The sequence below is a fragment of the Zalophus californianus genome, chromosome 8 (genome assembly GCF_009762305.2).
Source record: "Zalophus californianus isolate mZalCal1 chromosome 8, mZalCal1.pri.v2, whole genome shotgun sequence".
Lineage (NCBI taxonomy): Eukaryota > Metazoa > Chordata > Mammalia > Carnivora > Otariidae > Zalophus > Zalophus californianus.
Window position 1 is genome coordinate 103,919,210 of NC_045602.1, and position 14,452 is coordinate 103,933,661.

At 45.1% G+C, this 14,452-nt stretch overlaps 1 protein-coding gene across 2 annotated transcripts in view; it reads right to left on the reverse strand.

The window, feature by feature from the left end:
• Positions 1–8,340: 8,340 nt before the first annotated feature.
• Positions 8,341–14,452, reverse strand: part of LOC113937357 (SLX4 interacting protein) — a 193,028-nt gene continuing 186,916 nt past the window's right edge. For both annotated transcript variants that reach the window (XM_027621549.2, XM_027621548.2), the window contains 2 exons: positions 14,340–14,440; positions 8,341–13,192 (listed from right to left, as the gene is read on the reverse strand). In XM_027621549.2, coding sequence (XP_027477350.1) covers positions 12,472–13,192; positions 14,340–14,440 — 822 coding nt within the window. In that variant the 3' untranslated portion in view covers positions 8,341–12,471. The remainder of the gene's footprint in view (positions 13,193–14,339; positions 14,441–14,452) is intronic.

Here is a 14,452-nt window from a genome sequence, read left to right on the forward strand (position 1 = left end):
TCAGTAGTGAGAAGGCAGAGATCACGTTCCTCTGGGCATGGCTCAAAGCCAGGCCCTGAATTGTAAAGGGCAGTTTTTCCCCTTCTCCAGGTAGAGGTAATCAGGCAAGGAAGCCCTGGTTATCTCAGGGACGAGGTGGAAAGAAGGGACTCCATACCTTTCCTATTCCCCATCAATGTCCTGGGCCCTCTTTAAGCAAACCCTGGAAGAGAAAGAATTTTTAGTCCAGAAATTTGACCAACTCGAACCCTAGCATTAGACCATACCATGAAACTCCAGTAAGGAATTAACTTGAAGCTGACTGTGCTGAGATTCCAGACTTAGACAATGTAAAATCAGAAAAGGGGGTGGGTGGCTCTATTTTAATTGATGACAAGTCCAGTGAGACTGGGCAACACTCAGAAGCGGGTTTCTCTCCATGCAGATTCCCAGGCCCAGTCCAAGAGTCCAAGGCCAGGGAATCTGTATTTTCAACAAGCTCTCTCCCCTCCCTCCCCTTCCTCTCTGGCTTATGTATAGTAAAATTTAAGAACAACTCTACTAAAGTACTAAAGTATAAGCTCTTCATTAATTATAATGTTTTTCTTCCCTCTTAAACTGAATTAAGTAGCCTGCAAGCCAGTTTGTTGCTAAATTGCCACCTGACATCATTTTTAAGTAAAATAATTATACTGCCCCTTGAGCAAGTTGTGGTCTAAGTGCTTCATGTTTATTGGCTGATCTGAGGGGTCAGTGAGTCAAAGTTAACTTATTTGGTAAGAGTTCTTAGATGCCCAAGAGCCCAAGGAACAAGAGCATGGGTTTCCCACCTTCCTCAACGGTGTACACCTGTCTATCCAAAGGTGAGCCAGTGTGTAGCTAAAGGCCAGTTGCCTTTAAAGAGTAAAAAGGTCCTACGGACCTACAGAAGCTTGCAACTTGGGCTGGGCAATGTTCTATCATTTCCGCCTCGGCTGCGGCTCCTTGCCTCTACTGGGAATGAGAAGCAGGAGTTCAGAGGTTCCTGGTCTGGGAAGACACACAAGCACTGGGTTATGGGAAGCCTCCTCCTGCTAATGTGTATTTATACTTTGTGAGCTCTGATTCATCCTAGCATTGGAACAGAAATCTGCTTCCTGAGGTTCTGTTTTTAAATAGATAGTTTGCAAAAACAACAATTATTTTTCTTAACATTTTTTTTTTTCCAACCCCACAAGCAGCTAAACATCCCGGCCTGGGCTATGTCAGTCTCCAACAATGCCAACAGACAGCTTGGTTACTGGAGGCAGAAGGGTGCCCTGCAGCAGTTCTACAGGGTGCCGGCCCCAGAAGTGTTAAAAACAAAGGTTAGAAACCATTAGGGCAATCTTGTTGCGTCACTTCGAATCCATGAGATATTTCTGGGACTATTAAAAATAACGAATTTCCCTTTGTGAACAGCTGCCTTCCGATGGTGGTTAGGGAGTAAGGGCAAGTGGAGGTGCTGCTCACGGGGCCCTGGGTCTCATGACACTCCTGCATGGCACCTTTTCAGAGCGTGTCAAAAGGGCGCGGTTCCCTTGCTTTGGACATAAATTCCACCTGTGTTACTTGCTCTTGCATGCCGGGCACAACCTTCCTGGCTTAGAGTGTGTTTCTTTCAAGTCCCAGGCAGTTTTTACAAGTCTTAAATTATGTATCATTAGGCATGGGTCTGGTATTAACCTGTGATACGCGCAAGTCGGGAAAATTACCTTAGAGAGTGAAGGCTCTTAAACCAATAAGAACCTGGACCTGAGGCCTGCCTGCTGCCTCCCGGACCCCACCCCCGCCCCTTCCCCTGCAGTATCCACACCAGGGCACCCGAGGGTTGAATTATCCTGAGAGCAAAAGCAGATGCCAGCAACATGAAAGTAACAGCTTTGTTTTAAAGAGAAGCTCTCTTGGCACGGCCAGTGGGGCTCCTCCGTGGTCCTTGAGGGGAATCCAAGTTTGCAGCTGGCTTCCTAATGACTACTCAGGCAACCAAATGGCTTGGCTCCCACTCTGCCCCTGAAGAGTGCAGAGCTGCTTCATTTCATCAGTGCTGAGACATGCATAGTTGAAAAGCCTCCGTCTTAAGATTCTCTGGACAGGGTTGCAATTGGAGACCTTACCCGTTAAAGGCTCCAACCCAGGAGGAGAAACTGAGGCCTAGAGAGGTTGGAGGACTTGCCTAAGGCCACACAGAGGGTTAGCAACAGCCGGAACTAGAACCTCGGGCTCCTGCTGCTTGGGTTGCTGCAGTTTCTGGGAATTTGCCAGATTTATGTCCCGATCCTGCCTTTGGTATGAATTTCAAAGGTACAGAATTGGGAAAACAGTGGTTAACGAAAAGGGGCTGCAAAGTCTCACGGGAGGTTGCAGAGAGCTGCCAGAGACACTGTCCCCAGTCTGAGTGGTGCCTCCTGCAGGTTTTGCCTAGAAAGTGTCATCTTTATAAATCTGACAGCAACAGGTATTTTCTGAATCAAAGGCTAAGCCCCGTCCCTTCGGAGGTGGTTCCTTTGTTCTTGGGCAGCTTCAGATTTCCTTCTCAGTTTCTGCTTCACAGAACTAGAACATAAGCCTGCAGGAAAAGAGGCTCAGAAAGGAAATCGACAGCCCCACTCACTACAGCCTACTCCTCTGCACACGCGCACGGCAGGCACGCACACTTTACACCTCTCAGGGCGTTGGTGCTGCTCTCGGTGTATGAAAGGGGGTTGGGAGGGTCCTGGCCAGTGTCAGGTTATGCCAATGTGATTCGGCTTCATCCCACATTCCCTAAACACTCCTGCTTCACCCGACAGGCTACTTCCAGGTTATTCATAGAAAAAAATCACCTGAGCATTGAAAAATACTAACATCCTAGTAGCCTGAATGCGATGCAGTTCGCCCCGTCCAGCGTGCAGCTGGGCCAGCCCAGGCAGATCTGGGAGTTCCTGGCACTGTCTGTGGGCAGCTCTCCTTCCTCCACCCAACACCCCAAAAAGCCTACTCCCCCGTGCTCTCCCCACCCACCACGGAGGGATTAGGAACATATCCCACAAGTCATCTTCAACCTGTTTGTCGTGTCAGGGTAGGCCAGAACTACACATTATGCAAAAATTTCCCATGTGCTGAGGCACCCACACTGAATGACTAGGAAAAACCCTGTCCTGGAGACCAAAATGTAAGCCCTCCAAGTTCAGGATGTTAACAGATATTCTTTCTCTGGGGGCTCTCTCTGGCTCTGCCGGTTGGTGTGTGGAAGTGTTTTTTAAATGGAATCAAGGCCCAACACAAAAAGGGAGAGCACGAATGTGAAACAGCTACAGGTTTGCACAAAACTACAGAAGTGTCTGTGAGCAAAAGGAAAGCCAGTGGGAAGGGGCCTGAAGGGGGTGGGCAAGGCCTCACCACAGCCTTGGGCTCTCCCCACACAGCCATGACCCCAGAATTTCTGCATTTCCTGGGAGCTCTTGGCACAACACTCAGCAAAAGAGGTCCTGAACATTTCCTCCAGGGCGCTGTGCCTCCACATGGGCCTGATGGGTGGCCTGTTGTTTTCACCTTCTCAGTGTGCAAAGCCAGGCTGTCTGCTGAGTGGCAAAGGCATATGCTCTGGAGCCAGACTTCCTTGATTCCAATCACAGCTCTTCCTTCCCGATTTCTGGCATGGTGTTTTTTGCCTGTGCAGTGTTAACCTCACACAGCTGCAGCCCAACAGCAGAAATTCTGGCCTTGGGGTTGGACAGACCTGGATTCTAGGCTCTGCTACTTACTTTGGAAAGTTTCTGACATTCTTTGCATCTTAGTTTCCTCATCCGTGAAATGGTGATAATAAATGTGTGCCACTGTTTGTATTCATGAAAAGCGCTGCAGGAAGAAGAAAGAACACTGCTCTGTGGGATAGGATATAGAGTCCACTAAAAGATTAAGGAATCCAGCTAGATTCCAATGACAGTCTCTGTTCTCGCCACTAACTGGGCCCCGGGCCTGAGAAGAGCTAAGGAAGGGTTGTTGGATCTGGGGGTTGACAGAAATCCAAGATGGCCCCCAGAGATTCCTGGGCCCTGGTTATTTGATCAAACACTAATCCAAGTACTGCTGTGAAGGGATTTTGCAGATGTCATTAAAGTCCCCAATTAGCTGGCCTTAAATTATGGAGATTTTCCAAGTGGGGCTGACCTAATCACAGGAGCTCTTTAAAAGCAGAGTTTTTTCTCTGGCTGGTCACAGGAGAAGTCAGAGATACAAAATGTGAGAGATTCGGCACAAGGGACATTTCTTCATTCTTGAGATGGAGGAGGCTATGTGGCAAGGACCCGAGAATGGGCTCCAGTTGCTGAGTGAATTCCCCTGGCCAATCCCCAACAGGACAATGGAGCCCACAGTCTTAAAACGGCAAGGAACTGAATTTTGTCAAAAACCCAAGGGAGCTTGGGAGTAGGTTTTTCCTTAGTTGAGCCTCCAGATAAAGATACAGCCTGACTGACACCCTAAGGTCTCAGAGCCTCATGAGACCCAGAGCAGAGGATCCAGCTAAAAAGTGTCAGAACCTGTGAGATAATCAATTTGCACTGTTGCAAGCTGCTAAACGTATGGTTGTTATACAGCAACAGCAAAGTTCTCCTCCAAAGGGAGCTGTCCCAGGCTCCATCATATGGTGGTGTGGGTCCTGGCTATACAAATCATCAGCTTTTCCCCAATCAGTTCAGTGCCTGCTATCTAACAGTGTAGCAGAAAGAAAAGTGCATTCAAGACAAGAATGAACTAGAGGACCACAAAAAAACTTGGTTCCCAATTAAATTCTACAAAAGTGAGTGGTCTGCCAGTGTAGACAGCTCTTGACAGCCTCTAAAAGTAATAGAACATGGTTCTGTCTTCCACATCCAACCTCCCTACCCTTTTATACAGTTAGAGCCAGATGAGGTAAGCCCAGGTGCTTGGCCTTGCAGGACTCCAGGACACATGGTCTTGGGTCAGTTTTCTCTCCTTGTGTGATAATGTTTGATTCATTTTCTTGAGGAGGTTTTCAGAGGACTGGACATCCCAGAAATACCTGGTAATGGCCCCCTCCCACCAAGCAGCCTTTCCCTAGAAGGAAGTTCCCTCCTCGGCTGTCCTCACTGCGCAGTGGCCGTTTGCTCTGGACTGAGTCAGAGCTAAATATCAAGCCCAACTTCCTCTCGTACCATCTGCTCTGTCCTGAGCCTGCCCTCAGAGGGGCAGCTGGCTTAGGTGAACATGCATAGCCAGTGACAGAAAGTTTAGGTTTCTCTTAAGTTCAGCGAGGTTTTCTAAAATGTTATCAGGACTAGAATGAGACCTTATAAACTTGCAGAACAACAGCCAAAATCGTCTCTACAACCAGGATCCAAAACACGCAATTTGATAAACCGGTGTTGAGGAATACTATCTTCAAGAGAAAACAAAGCCAATTTGATGTGGAAAATTCACAGATGGACAGTATTCTTGTCTTTGAGCCTGGATAGAGATTTTAGTTGAGATCCAGAAGGTTCTTCTAGCTAGAGATAATTAGCAGCAAAACAAGAACCCCAATAGCAGATCCCCTGAATCTTTGACATGGAGAGCTCTTCTCCCAGAAGTACCTTCGTATTGATGAGCACTTTTCACTGGGGAGCCACCGGAGGACACTTTACTAGCTGTCCCGGGGTCTGCCCATGCAGTCACCACTCTGCTCTAGATGGTCACTGCACCAAGGAGAAGACACTGGGAAAAGGCTCACCAGGGAAGCATTTTAAATCAAAGCAGTGCTGTAGCTTCACAAGCCTCGATTCATTCTGGCATTGTTACAAAAGGGCCTTCTGGGCTCCTCCTACTGGGACACATCCCAAACACCCAGTCTGCCACATCAAGGCTGGAGGTCGCCCTAATTCACCATTCCACCTTCTCCCTGTGACAACAGGAATGGATGGGCTGGTATTAATCCTCCCAGGCACCCACAGTGGGTTTGGGAAAGAGCCTTCTGCATGCTTCTCACCAGCTGAGCCTGTTAAGGAGGAAGAGAAAAGGCCTTATGAGCCACTGGGCTTAGAAAAATTCCCAGTCAATCCATCACCTGCCTCCTCCTGAGAAGGGTCTGCAGTGCAACGCACAGTTCCCGGGGCAGGTGGAGAGAGGGATGTGAGGCAGCAAGTGGAAGTAAGAGCTGTGTGTCTGTGTCCCCACGTCAGAGAGAGAGAGAGAGAGAGAGAGAGAGAGACAGTGTGTGTGTGTGTATCTAAGCGCGGAGACAGGACCAGTAATAGAAGAGCCGGTGAGAGGGCGTGGGAGACTGGGAACTTATTTATAAAATCTCTTCTGCCCTAAAGCAAGTCAAACTCCCTGCTGAGGAGTTGCTTTTTCTTCCTCCCTTTTGAGTCTTGTGTGCTGAGCTGACCTCTCCCCGGCAGAGGTCAGCGCTCTGCTCACCCTGCACACACTCGGCCTTCTGGGGCTTGATCGCCTCAGAAGCCTGAAGACGAGAGAATCTTCAGCTCTAATTTCTGAGAGAAAAGCTGTAGTAAATCTCGTGAGGAAGCTGGTCTGCATGTGTGTTTTAAAGAAATATATTTACGTGATGATCTTTTGGGAACTGTGGAGAAAACAAAAGGCCAACAAGAACACTGTACATCACTGGAGTCCCCTCCCACAGCCTACTTCGCCCACTAAAATAAATCAGGCTGGGTAATGAATGAGGTTTTAAGAAATGTAACCGAACTTAAAATACAAGGTCAGCATCTCATCCTAGGTAATCCTTTGGAGGATGAGAAATTCTCCTGATTTTCCCACAGGGTTATTTCAGATGTGCTTTCTGAGCCAAACTATTTTAAAAGCGTTCATTCTTCCACAGCCCTGCCAAATGTGAACTTGAGATTCACACGCACTTTTCGAGAGCTTATTAGTGATATTAATGATCATGGATCAAAGGCAAACCCTAGACAATTACTTAGGTGCTTTAAAAACCCGTCTTCTGTATGAGGGCAACAATTTCTCAGTGTTGGCAAAGACGAAGCTGCTCTGATGTGCTGGGTCTAAAGCAGCAGTACTGACATAGAGGGCCTGAAGGGAAAAACAAAACACATCTCTTTGTGTGATTAAAATGTACGCCTATTGACACCTTGTCACCAAAGTGTTTCTCATTCATTTGAAAGTAGGCACACTCCTTACACGCCCCCCTTATAAAGGACACTCAGCTCTGAGCACACCCTGCCTCTTTTAACATCCACTATTTAAACACACCCACCAAACCCCCTACATTTTAAAACAATTTTTAACTATGGCTTCTCACTAGAATCAGTGTTTGAAGCGTTTTTAAAACTGCTGATACTCAGGACAAATTTCAAGGATTCTGATTTAACTAGAAGCTACTCAGGTAATTCCAAGTGCGGCCAGTGGGAAGAACCTGTTTTTTAAATGGATATAGAAATTACCACATGGGAGTGGTGTTTACCTTCAGTGTGGCACTTAAAATAGGAGAGAGAATTTTATTTGACAAAGGAAGAAACTGAGGCCCAGGAGTTTAAGAGACTTGTCCCAAAACACACAAACCAACTAGTGGCAAAGCGGCAGCCTGAACCCGGGGTTTGCAGCCTGGAGCACCACGCCATCTCCAGGCTATGGATCCCCAGCCCAGACCCCAGGCCCAGGGCAGGTCAGCTTCCCCGTGGGCCAGGCCAGCCAGCATGCCGGCAGGGGCAAACCACTAAGAAAGGCGCTTTGCTTCATCGACTGCAGTGGTTCTCAGCATTTCACACACAGCTTTTCAAATGTATTATCCCAACCTCATATTGAAATGCCTCTGAAAGATTAGGTACAGATCCGAGGGGAGATACACATACAAGCAATCAAAGGGGCCTGAGATCCCATCATAACAGGCAGTGTAGACAAAGAGTTGGCCCAGGACTTCATTCAGTGGTGAACAAGGACTAGATCCACTTAGAAAATGGAAATGAATCCACTTGGGAAATGTCAAGGTTTTTCTGGAAAGGAGTCAAGGTTGCATACTTTAACCTCTCACAAGAGGGATCTCTCTTAGCTCACAACTGGAAGAAATGGGAACATATCTGAATTGTAAAGACCACCCCGGAATCTTATGGGCCAATTTAATCACAACATCCCACACAGGGTTCTCCAGACCTAAATGTTCAGAAGCAGAGCTCCTTGGGATTATTTTAACATAGTGCTCAAAACCTCAGAGTTGCTTCAAGAAGGAAAAAAAATCTCTAAGAGAATATAATTTTAAATCACATGTTCAGAAAAGGGCATTTTGGATGTATATTCTTTGGGGCTAACTCACTTGTTTTGGAGAAAAGTGATACACACTCATTTAATTTTTTTAAACAATTTTACTTTTTATTTATAAAGTAGGTTCGTTTCCTCTACATACTACTTTGACCCATGTACTTTCAGACACATTAAACTATTTAAGCAGTTTAAACAAAACAAACGACAGGATAACTGCGATGGGGAAAAAAGAACTCTCCTGGTGATGACTGCAACGTCTAGCTTCCTAACTTGACTAATAAAACTTTTTCTGGGGTTCTGTCAAATCCACAACTACAGTCACCTGATCAGATGCTTTGGGGCCAAACGTATGGCTTTCCTGATTCTTGTTTAACTTAAGAATCAAGATTTTTGATAAGTAATTCTAACGGCAATTATAAAGTAATACATGGCAATATTATGCTGTACAAAACTTACTTGAATGTGATTCAAGTCCAGTATTTAGTTCTCCACAATTAAAGGTAATAATTTCATCCACTCAAGTCCCCTCTGTTAAGCACACACATTGACATACATTTGTTCCTTGTCTTGTTAAATAAATACAGAAACCAAATTAGAAGGAGTTCTGCAGATTTCTGAGAATTTAACTATATCATTAAATTGCAGTACCAATGATCTATATAGTTACTTCTGTCCTGAGTAATTATCTGCATTAACTTCATTTTATAATGCTTAATTTACTTAAGGAAGATTTTAAACTACTTAACAGAAATCAGCATAATTTCAATTTTTCACTTGCTCCACCGTGTTTCAATTCATTAGTGTTTCAATAACAAGGAATGAACTCTATCGTCTTAACAAAACGAACATGGAAATTTCCTCATAAGAGAAAAGAAGAAATTGAAATGATTTCCATATTCAAGTCATGGAACACCGAAGGGAGGATTTTTGGCTCTTAGGAGAGGCATCTGTTACCTCAAAAGGAAGGCCACTCACTAAAATTCTGTGGAAATAGGACAGTGGGGCCTGCCAAGAAGGAATTCAAGGAAACTGGGAATGGCAGCACTGTGATCCCAGGCCGACTCTTGGGCGTAGAGGTTTCCTTCCCTTAGGTGCTTTGCCCTTACCAAGCTCTTGCTAAAATCAAAGACCGTGCGATGCAAAACAATTCATGCTAAAATCCAAACATGACACCAGAAGCAAACAATTAACTGGGATCCCACTGTTATCCCTAAGACATATATTGAGATAAGAAATAAGCTATATTCTCCATAAATCAAACTATAGAGGTTTTAATGATTCTTGCTTTTTATAAAATGAAATACATTTTCTTACTTCTTTAACATAAATAAACAAAAAAGCTATAGCACTCACTCCTCTCTCCCCAAACAGTTGCTCCTTTGCATTTAACAATTTACATGCATATCTGGACAACAGTTAACCTCCAGTGGCAAAGAAAAAAAAAAAGTGTAAGAAAAATCACACTGACTGTTCTCAGAGATTTGTTTATAGACATTAAACAACAACAACAAAAACACAACACTCAACATCAATCTATTAAAAAGTCATCTGAAAGCACATGGATGTGACTTAGAAGCCATGACACTGAGATAGGGAGCTCAAAGTTGTAACATTAACAGAATTGGACCCACATTTCTTCCAAGCATCAGAATTACAGGGACTTGAATATAAATTGAGTTTGGGTTATTAAGTGGTTGAAGAATTTGTTCTTTTTGTCTAAGAATATTGATAGGCTCTCAGATTTTCAGATGAGGAATTAATAAGATTATTAAGAATGTCAACACACATACCACTCCCAGTCGTGGAGAACTCTGCATTTCCCAGCTAATAAGCAACAATAAAACCTGGCAGCCATTTTCCCCTTTGTACTTTCAAACATCCAAAGAATTACACAACCACTCCAGTACTAAGAGATCCAGGGGTGTTTCAGACATGTGGGAGAAAATGCTTAAAGGCAAAATTCCTCAGACACAGGCCACAGTGCAGAACCAGAGAGCTCTTCGCTCCGTTAATCCTGTCACAATCCCACGTACATGTGCGCTGTGAGAAAGACCCTATCAACGTACAACCAAATGTGCTATTTTCCCTTTGAGGTCACAGTAATTGTTATCTCCACAAATACACCAAACTCTAAAGCCAAGGCTGTTCTTGAGAGAAAATCATTAAATCACAAGGATTGGCTTTACCCACTGTGCAGGCCCCAGTTAATAAATGAAATAAAAACTTTTCAATTAAAAGCTTTTCTCTGGTGCCTCCATTCCAAACATCTCCTTCTAGTGCTGGGTTAACAGCTAGTGTTCTGAAATGGTTGTCTTTTTTATTTGAGATTCCGTTCCAGGGAGCTTATTGTTTTTTGGCCGATCACCCGGGTTATTCTTTGGGCCCCCCTCTGTTTAAACTGTTCCAAGAATTCTGTTCAAGAATATTCAGTGACACACTCTGCCCCTGACTTCAGTGAAGAGCACACCTAGAACAGTTGTCACTCCAAGAGAGGGGGCCCACAGTGGAGCATTTCCATTCTGTGCAGTCTACTCCCAAATGGATGAATACAATCTGCTCGACTGTGGTTAGTATTCTGTTGGGCTCCCTCTTCTCCTACAGAATGCTTTGACTGGAATCAGCTAAGAGCAGGGAAAAACCTGCGGGAAGAGGAAAGGTCACCGGTGGGCAGGCCATGTTCCTGGTGGGGGTGGTGAGGCTGGGACCACGAGAAGGGGACAGGTGTCCAGGCAGTGTGGGGAACAGCAAAGGAATAGCATCTACGTTCATGGCCAAGGGTAGTGACCAACACCGAACTGCATGACCCAAAATGGTGTCAGGGAGTATGGTTGCCTCTTAAGGAGTCCTACCCTTCAAGTGGGAAAGAAGTCAGAGACAAGTATAGAATGAGCTAGAGACACAAAACCACAATTAGTTTTAAGCATTCTGAACCACCTACACTGTGTCTGTTTCCATATTCTTTTATTTCATTGGGCCTCTTCTGGGTTATTTTTCTGCTAACTCTAACACTCTGGGAATATACTTGATTTTCCTTGTTACTAGGGAGGTGCTACTTCAAAGGACCACACAATGTTGAACAGAAAAAAAAAAAAAAAGATGTATTTGATGGGTGGCCTTTGAATATGGTTTTTCCCCTATTTTAGAATGAAATTGGGTTAAGAAAATCTTTAGTAGGTGTCCATCCAAAATAAGTCATTGCAATGATTCACTCTGTGACATTTCAGCAAGCCCACTGGAGACATTAGTGGGTGATACTGCAAATGGAAGGCTCCTGTTTTGAAATTCAAACTGTTTGTGATGCCTTCCAACTGGGAAACTGGAAACTCTGGCCACTGAGTTCCCCTTGGGTTCTAATCTTTCCTGAACCTAACCAAAATCTTAGAGGTGGGGGCAAGGGCAGGGACAGGGACATGCCTGGGCTACAAGGGAGAACAAGCCTCTCCCTCTAATGTCTTCCTCTAATGCTGAGTCAAATTACCCATAAACTTCTAGCACTTCTTAGGGTAAGTAACAGTTTTGTGGGTGCTGTGGCCACCATGCTGTAGAGAAACCAGGAACAGAGCAGCTCAGATGCCGAACCCAGGTGTTTTACAAGTCTGAGGGGGCACGAGGGGGTGCCTGTCCACATGTGGGCCTCAGGCAGATGAGCTGGAGGCCATGGGAGTCAGGCTGGAGGAAACAAACACTAGGGAGTCTCCAATTAGTCCAGTGGTTCTCAAACTTGAGCATGTTTCAGAATCGCCCAGAGTTTCTCATTCAGTAGATCTGGGGTGGGGCCCAAGGTCTGCATTTCTAACGCATTTTCAGATGGTGATGCTGGGCCCAGAACCAGATATTGAGGACCACTAGCCTGTTCCTTCACTTCTGCCCAACTCAGGCTGAGGAACAGGAGGAGAAATTGTACCCCTAGATACAGCACTGTCTTCATGTGGCCCATTGTATGGTCTGCCCAGTGATGAGTCACAAAGGCACATGCCTGGTTTCTTCATGCAGTTCGTTCAAGAATGGGGTCAACCTTGACAAGGTGAATGGCTCTGAAGACAAAACAGTATGATGAGAAAGTAGCAATGTTGTTAGAAAAAGCACATAGCCTCTTGCAGATGAATGCGTTAAAAATTAACCCTCACACGGAGCTCTACTTTCTATACAAAATAATCACTCTAATTCCTTTAACATCAGGACAGCTAAACACACCGCTCTCTTTCCGCACCTTCAGCCATTATATACCCAACTACAAGTTTGCAATCCCCGTTAAGTAAGTTAGTGGCCTCTTTCGTACTTCTTTCTTTTCTTGGTTGGGCTGCTCCGGATTGCAGATAATCTTTCAGTGTTTGTGGCTGAGCCGGTTTGCTGTGCCTGCCCTGGCTGATTTTTTGTAAGATGTCCGGAGGAGAGATTTTCCAAAACATGCAACTCTTCATTAGATGCCGTTTTTGCCAAACCTTGTTTCAAAAGTAACCCCGGATCTGACAGCTCTGAGGTTGGCAAAACCCTGACAGCTTTGCTTTTTTCCACTATTATTTCTCTTGGGACTAATCGATCACTTCCAAGAGAAACTCTCTTGTGGTGGTCGACATCTTCTGCAGAGCCCCGGTTCCTGCGTTTCTGTTGTGTTCTGGCCCCTTGTGGACTTTGTTTTGGACCTGGTGATGCTGACTCACAGCTACAGACAGGGCTCCTGCCTAGAAGCCCTGTCTCTAACCACTCCCCGAAATGAGGTTTTTGCTGGCTGCTAGTGTCTTCTGGCTGGGTCTGATGAACATTTTCCAGCTTTTGAACAGGAAGCCCCCAGTGGCTCTTGGCTGCCTTTATGTAATCTTCTGCTTGTCCTGTGGACTCTGATGGGGGACTGGTTGAAGCCCAACTGTCACCCCTCCTCCTCGTTATCTCCGCCATCACTGGGTCACTAGAAGTTCCCACAATGTCCCTGCTGCTCCATGATTTGCTCACAACGCTGTCTTTTGTTTCAGTTCTTTTTGCACTAAAACAAAGAAAGATTTTGTTTTGTTTCATTTTGTAAAGCTGTAATGGCATGCTGCCCTCCAATTCCTATACCCCTTGTCATGTTTCCTAGACCTCAAAAAGGAGGCACGTGCTACCTTTCCTTCTCCCTTACCTCCCTGGCAAATCTAGAACAATCCCTTAGTGTTATGTTTAAATTCAGACTGGATCAAGCAATAGCCATCACATTTTCCAACACACGAGGATTAGTTATTAAGATACACGAGGACAGGCTTTGTTTCTTGATCACTGGGTTTGCAATGTAGTTATATTGGAGTTATGATGGATCTATTTTAACTAAGGCAGGCAGGTGTTCATTTCAGAAGTGAAGGGTCAACATTGCCTAAATTTGATATATTGTTTTTATTACCGCAGAAGTAAATGATCAGATACATCCAAAGCACAGGCCGTGCATGCGCGCGCATGTGTGTATGAGCATGTGTGCACACAAGGATGTGCTTACACACACATACACACACCTTTTCTATAGCACATACAAAAGGCAATGCAAACTTCAGTCTAACTGTAAAATTCACTTTGAGGGGCAGGGCAGGAGCGGCATGGGGAGAATTGAGACTGGAGACTTTAACTTCAACACCGATTTGCAGGCTTGTGAATAACAAGAAATTTCTTAAACCACCAAACTCAAAACACTGAAGCTGAAATATTTACTTTGGCTAAGCTTTAGTCTGGAAACACAAACACACACACACACACACACACACACACACACCTTCTTATTGTTCCTAATCAGAGGCATGAGAATTATCATAATTATTAGAATCAGAACCTGCATTTTAGCAAAGGAATGTATTTTTTTAGATGGGTCTGTAGTCACTTGGAAAGTTGTATGAAACACACCACCAAACAGGTGCTTTTCATCTTCAAAGTGCTTGTAATTAATTACTCCTTGCAACACACCTGTGAAGCAAGGACTCGCTCCCCACTGTCCAGAATGCAAGAGACAGTCAGGAAGGCAGAAGGGTAAGCATGAGACTTAGGGTAAGGTCAGTGCCAGAGGGGGTTTGTGATTAATTTCCATGAACTCCTGTTGAGTTCCAGACTTCATGTCACATATCCACACACACACAATCAAAAAGAAGGAAAAGAAAACTTGTCGGACCTACATTTCTTTCCGAGCGTTTCTCTTGCGCCTTGCACTGGGAGGAAGTGAACTCTCCGCACACTCAGCAAAATAATCAGACGCTCCGTGGAGAGCTCCTTCCGTCTACTCCAAAAG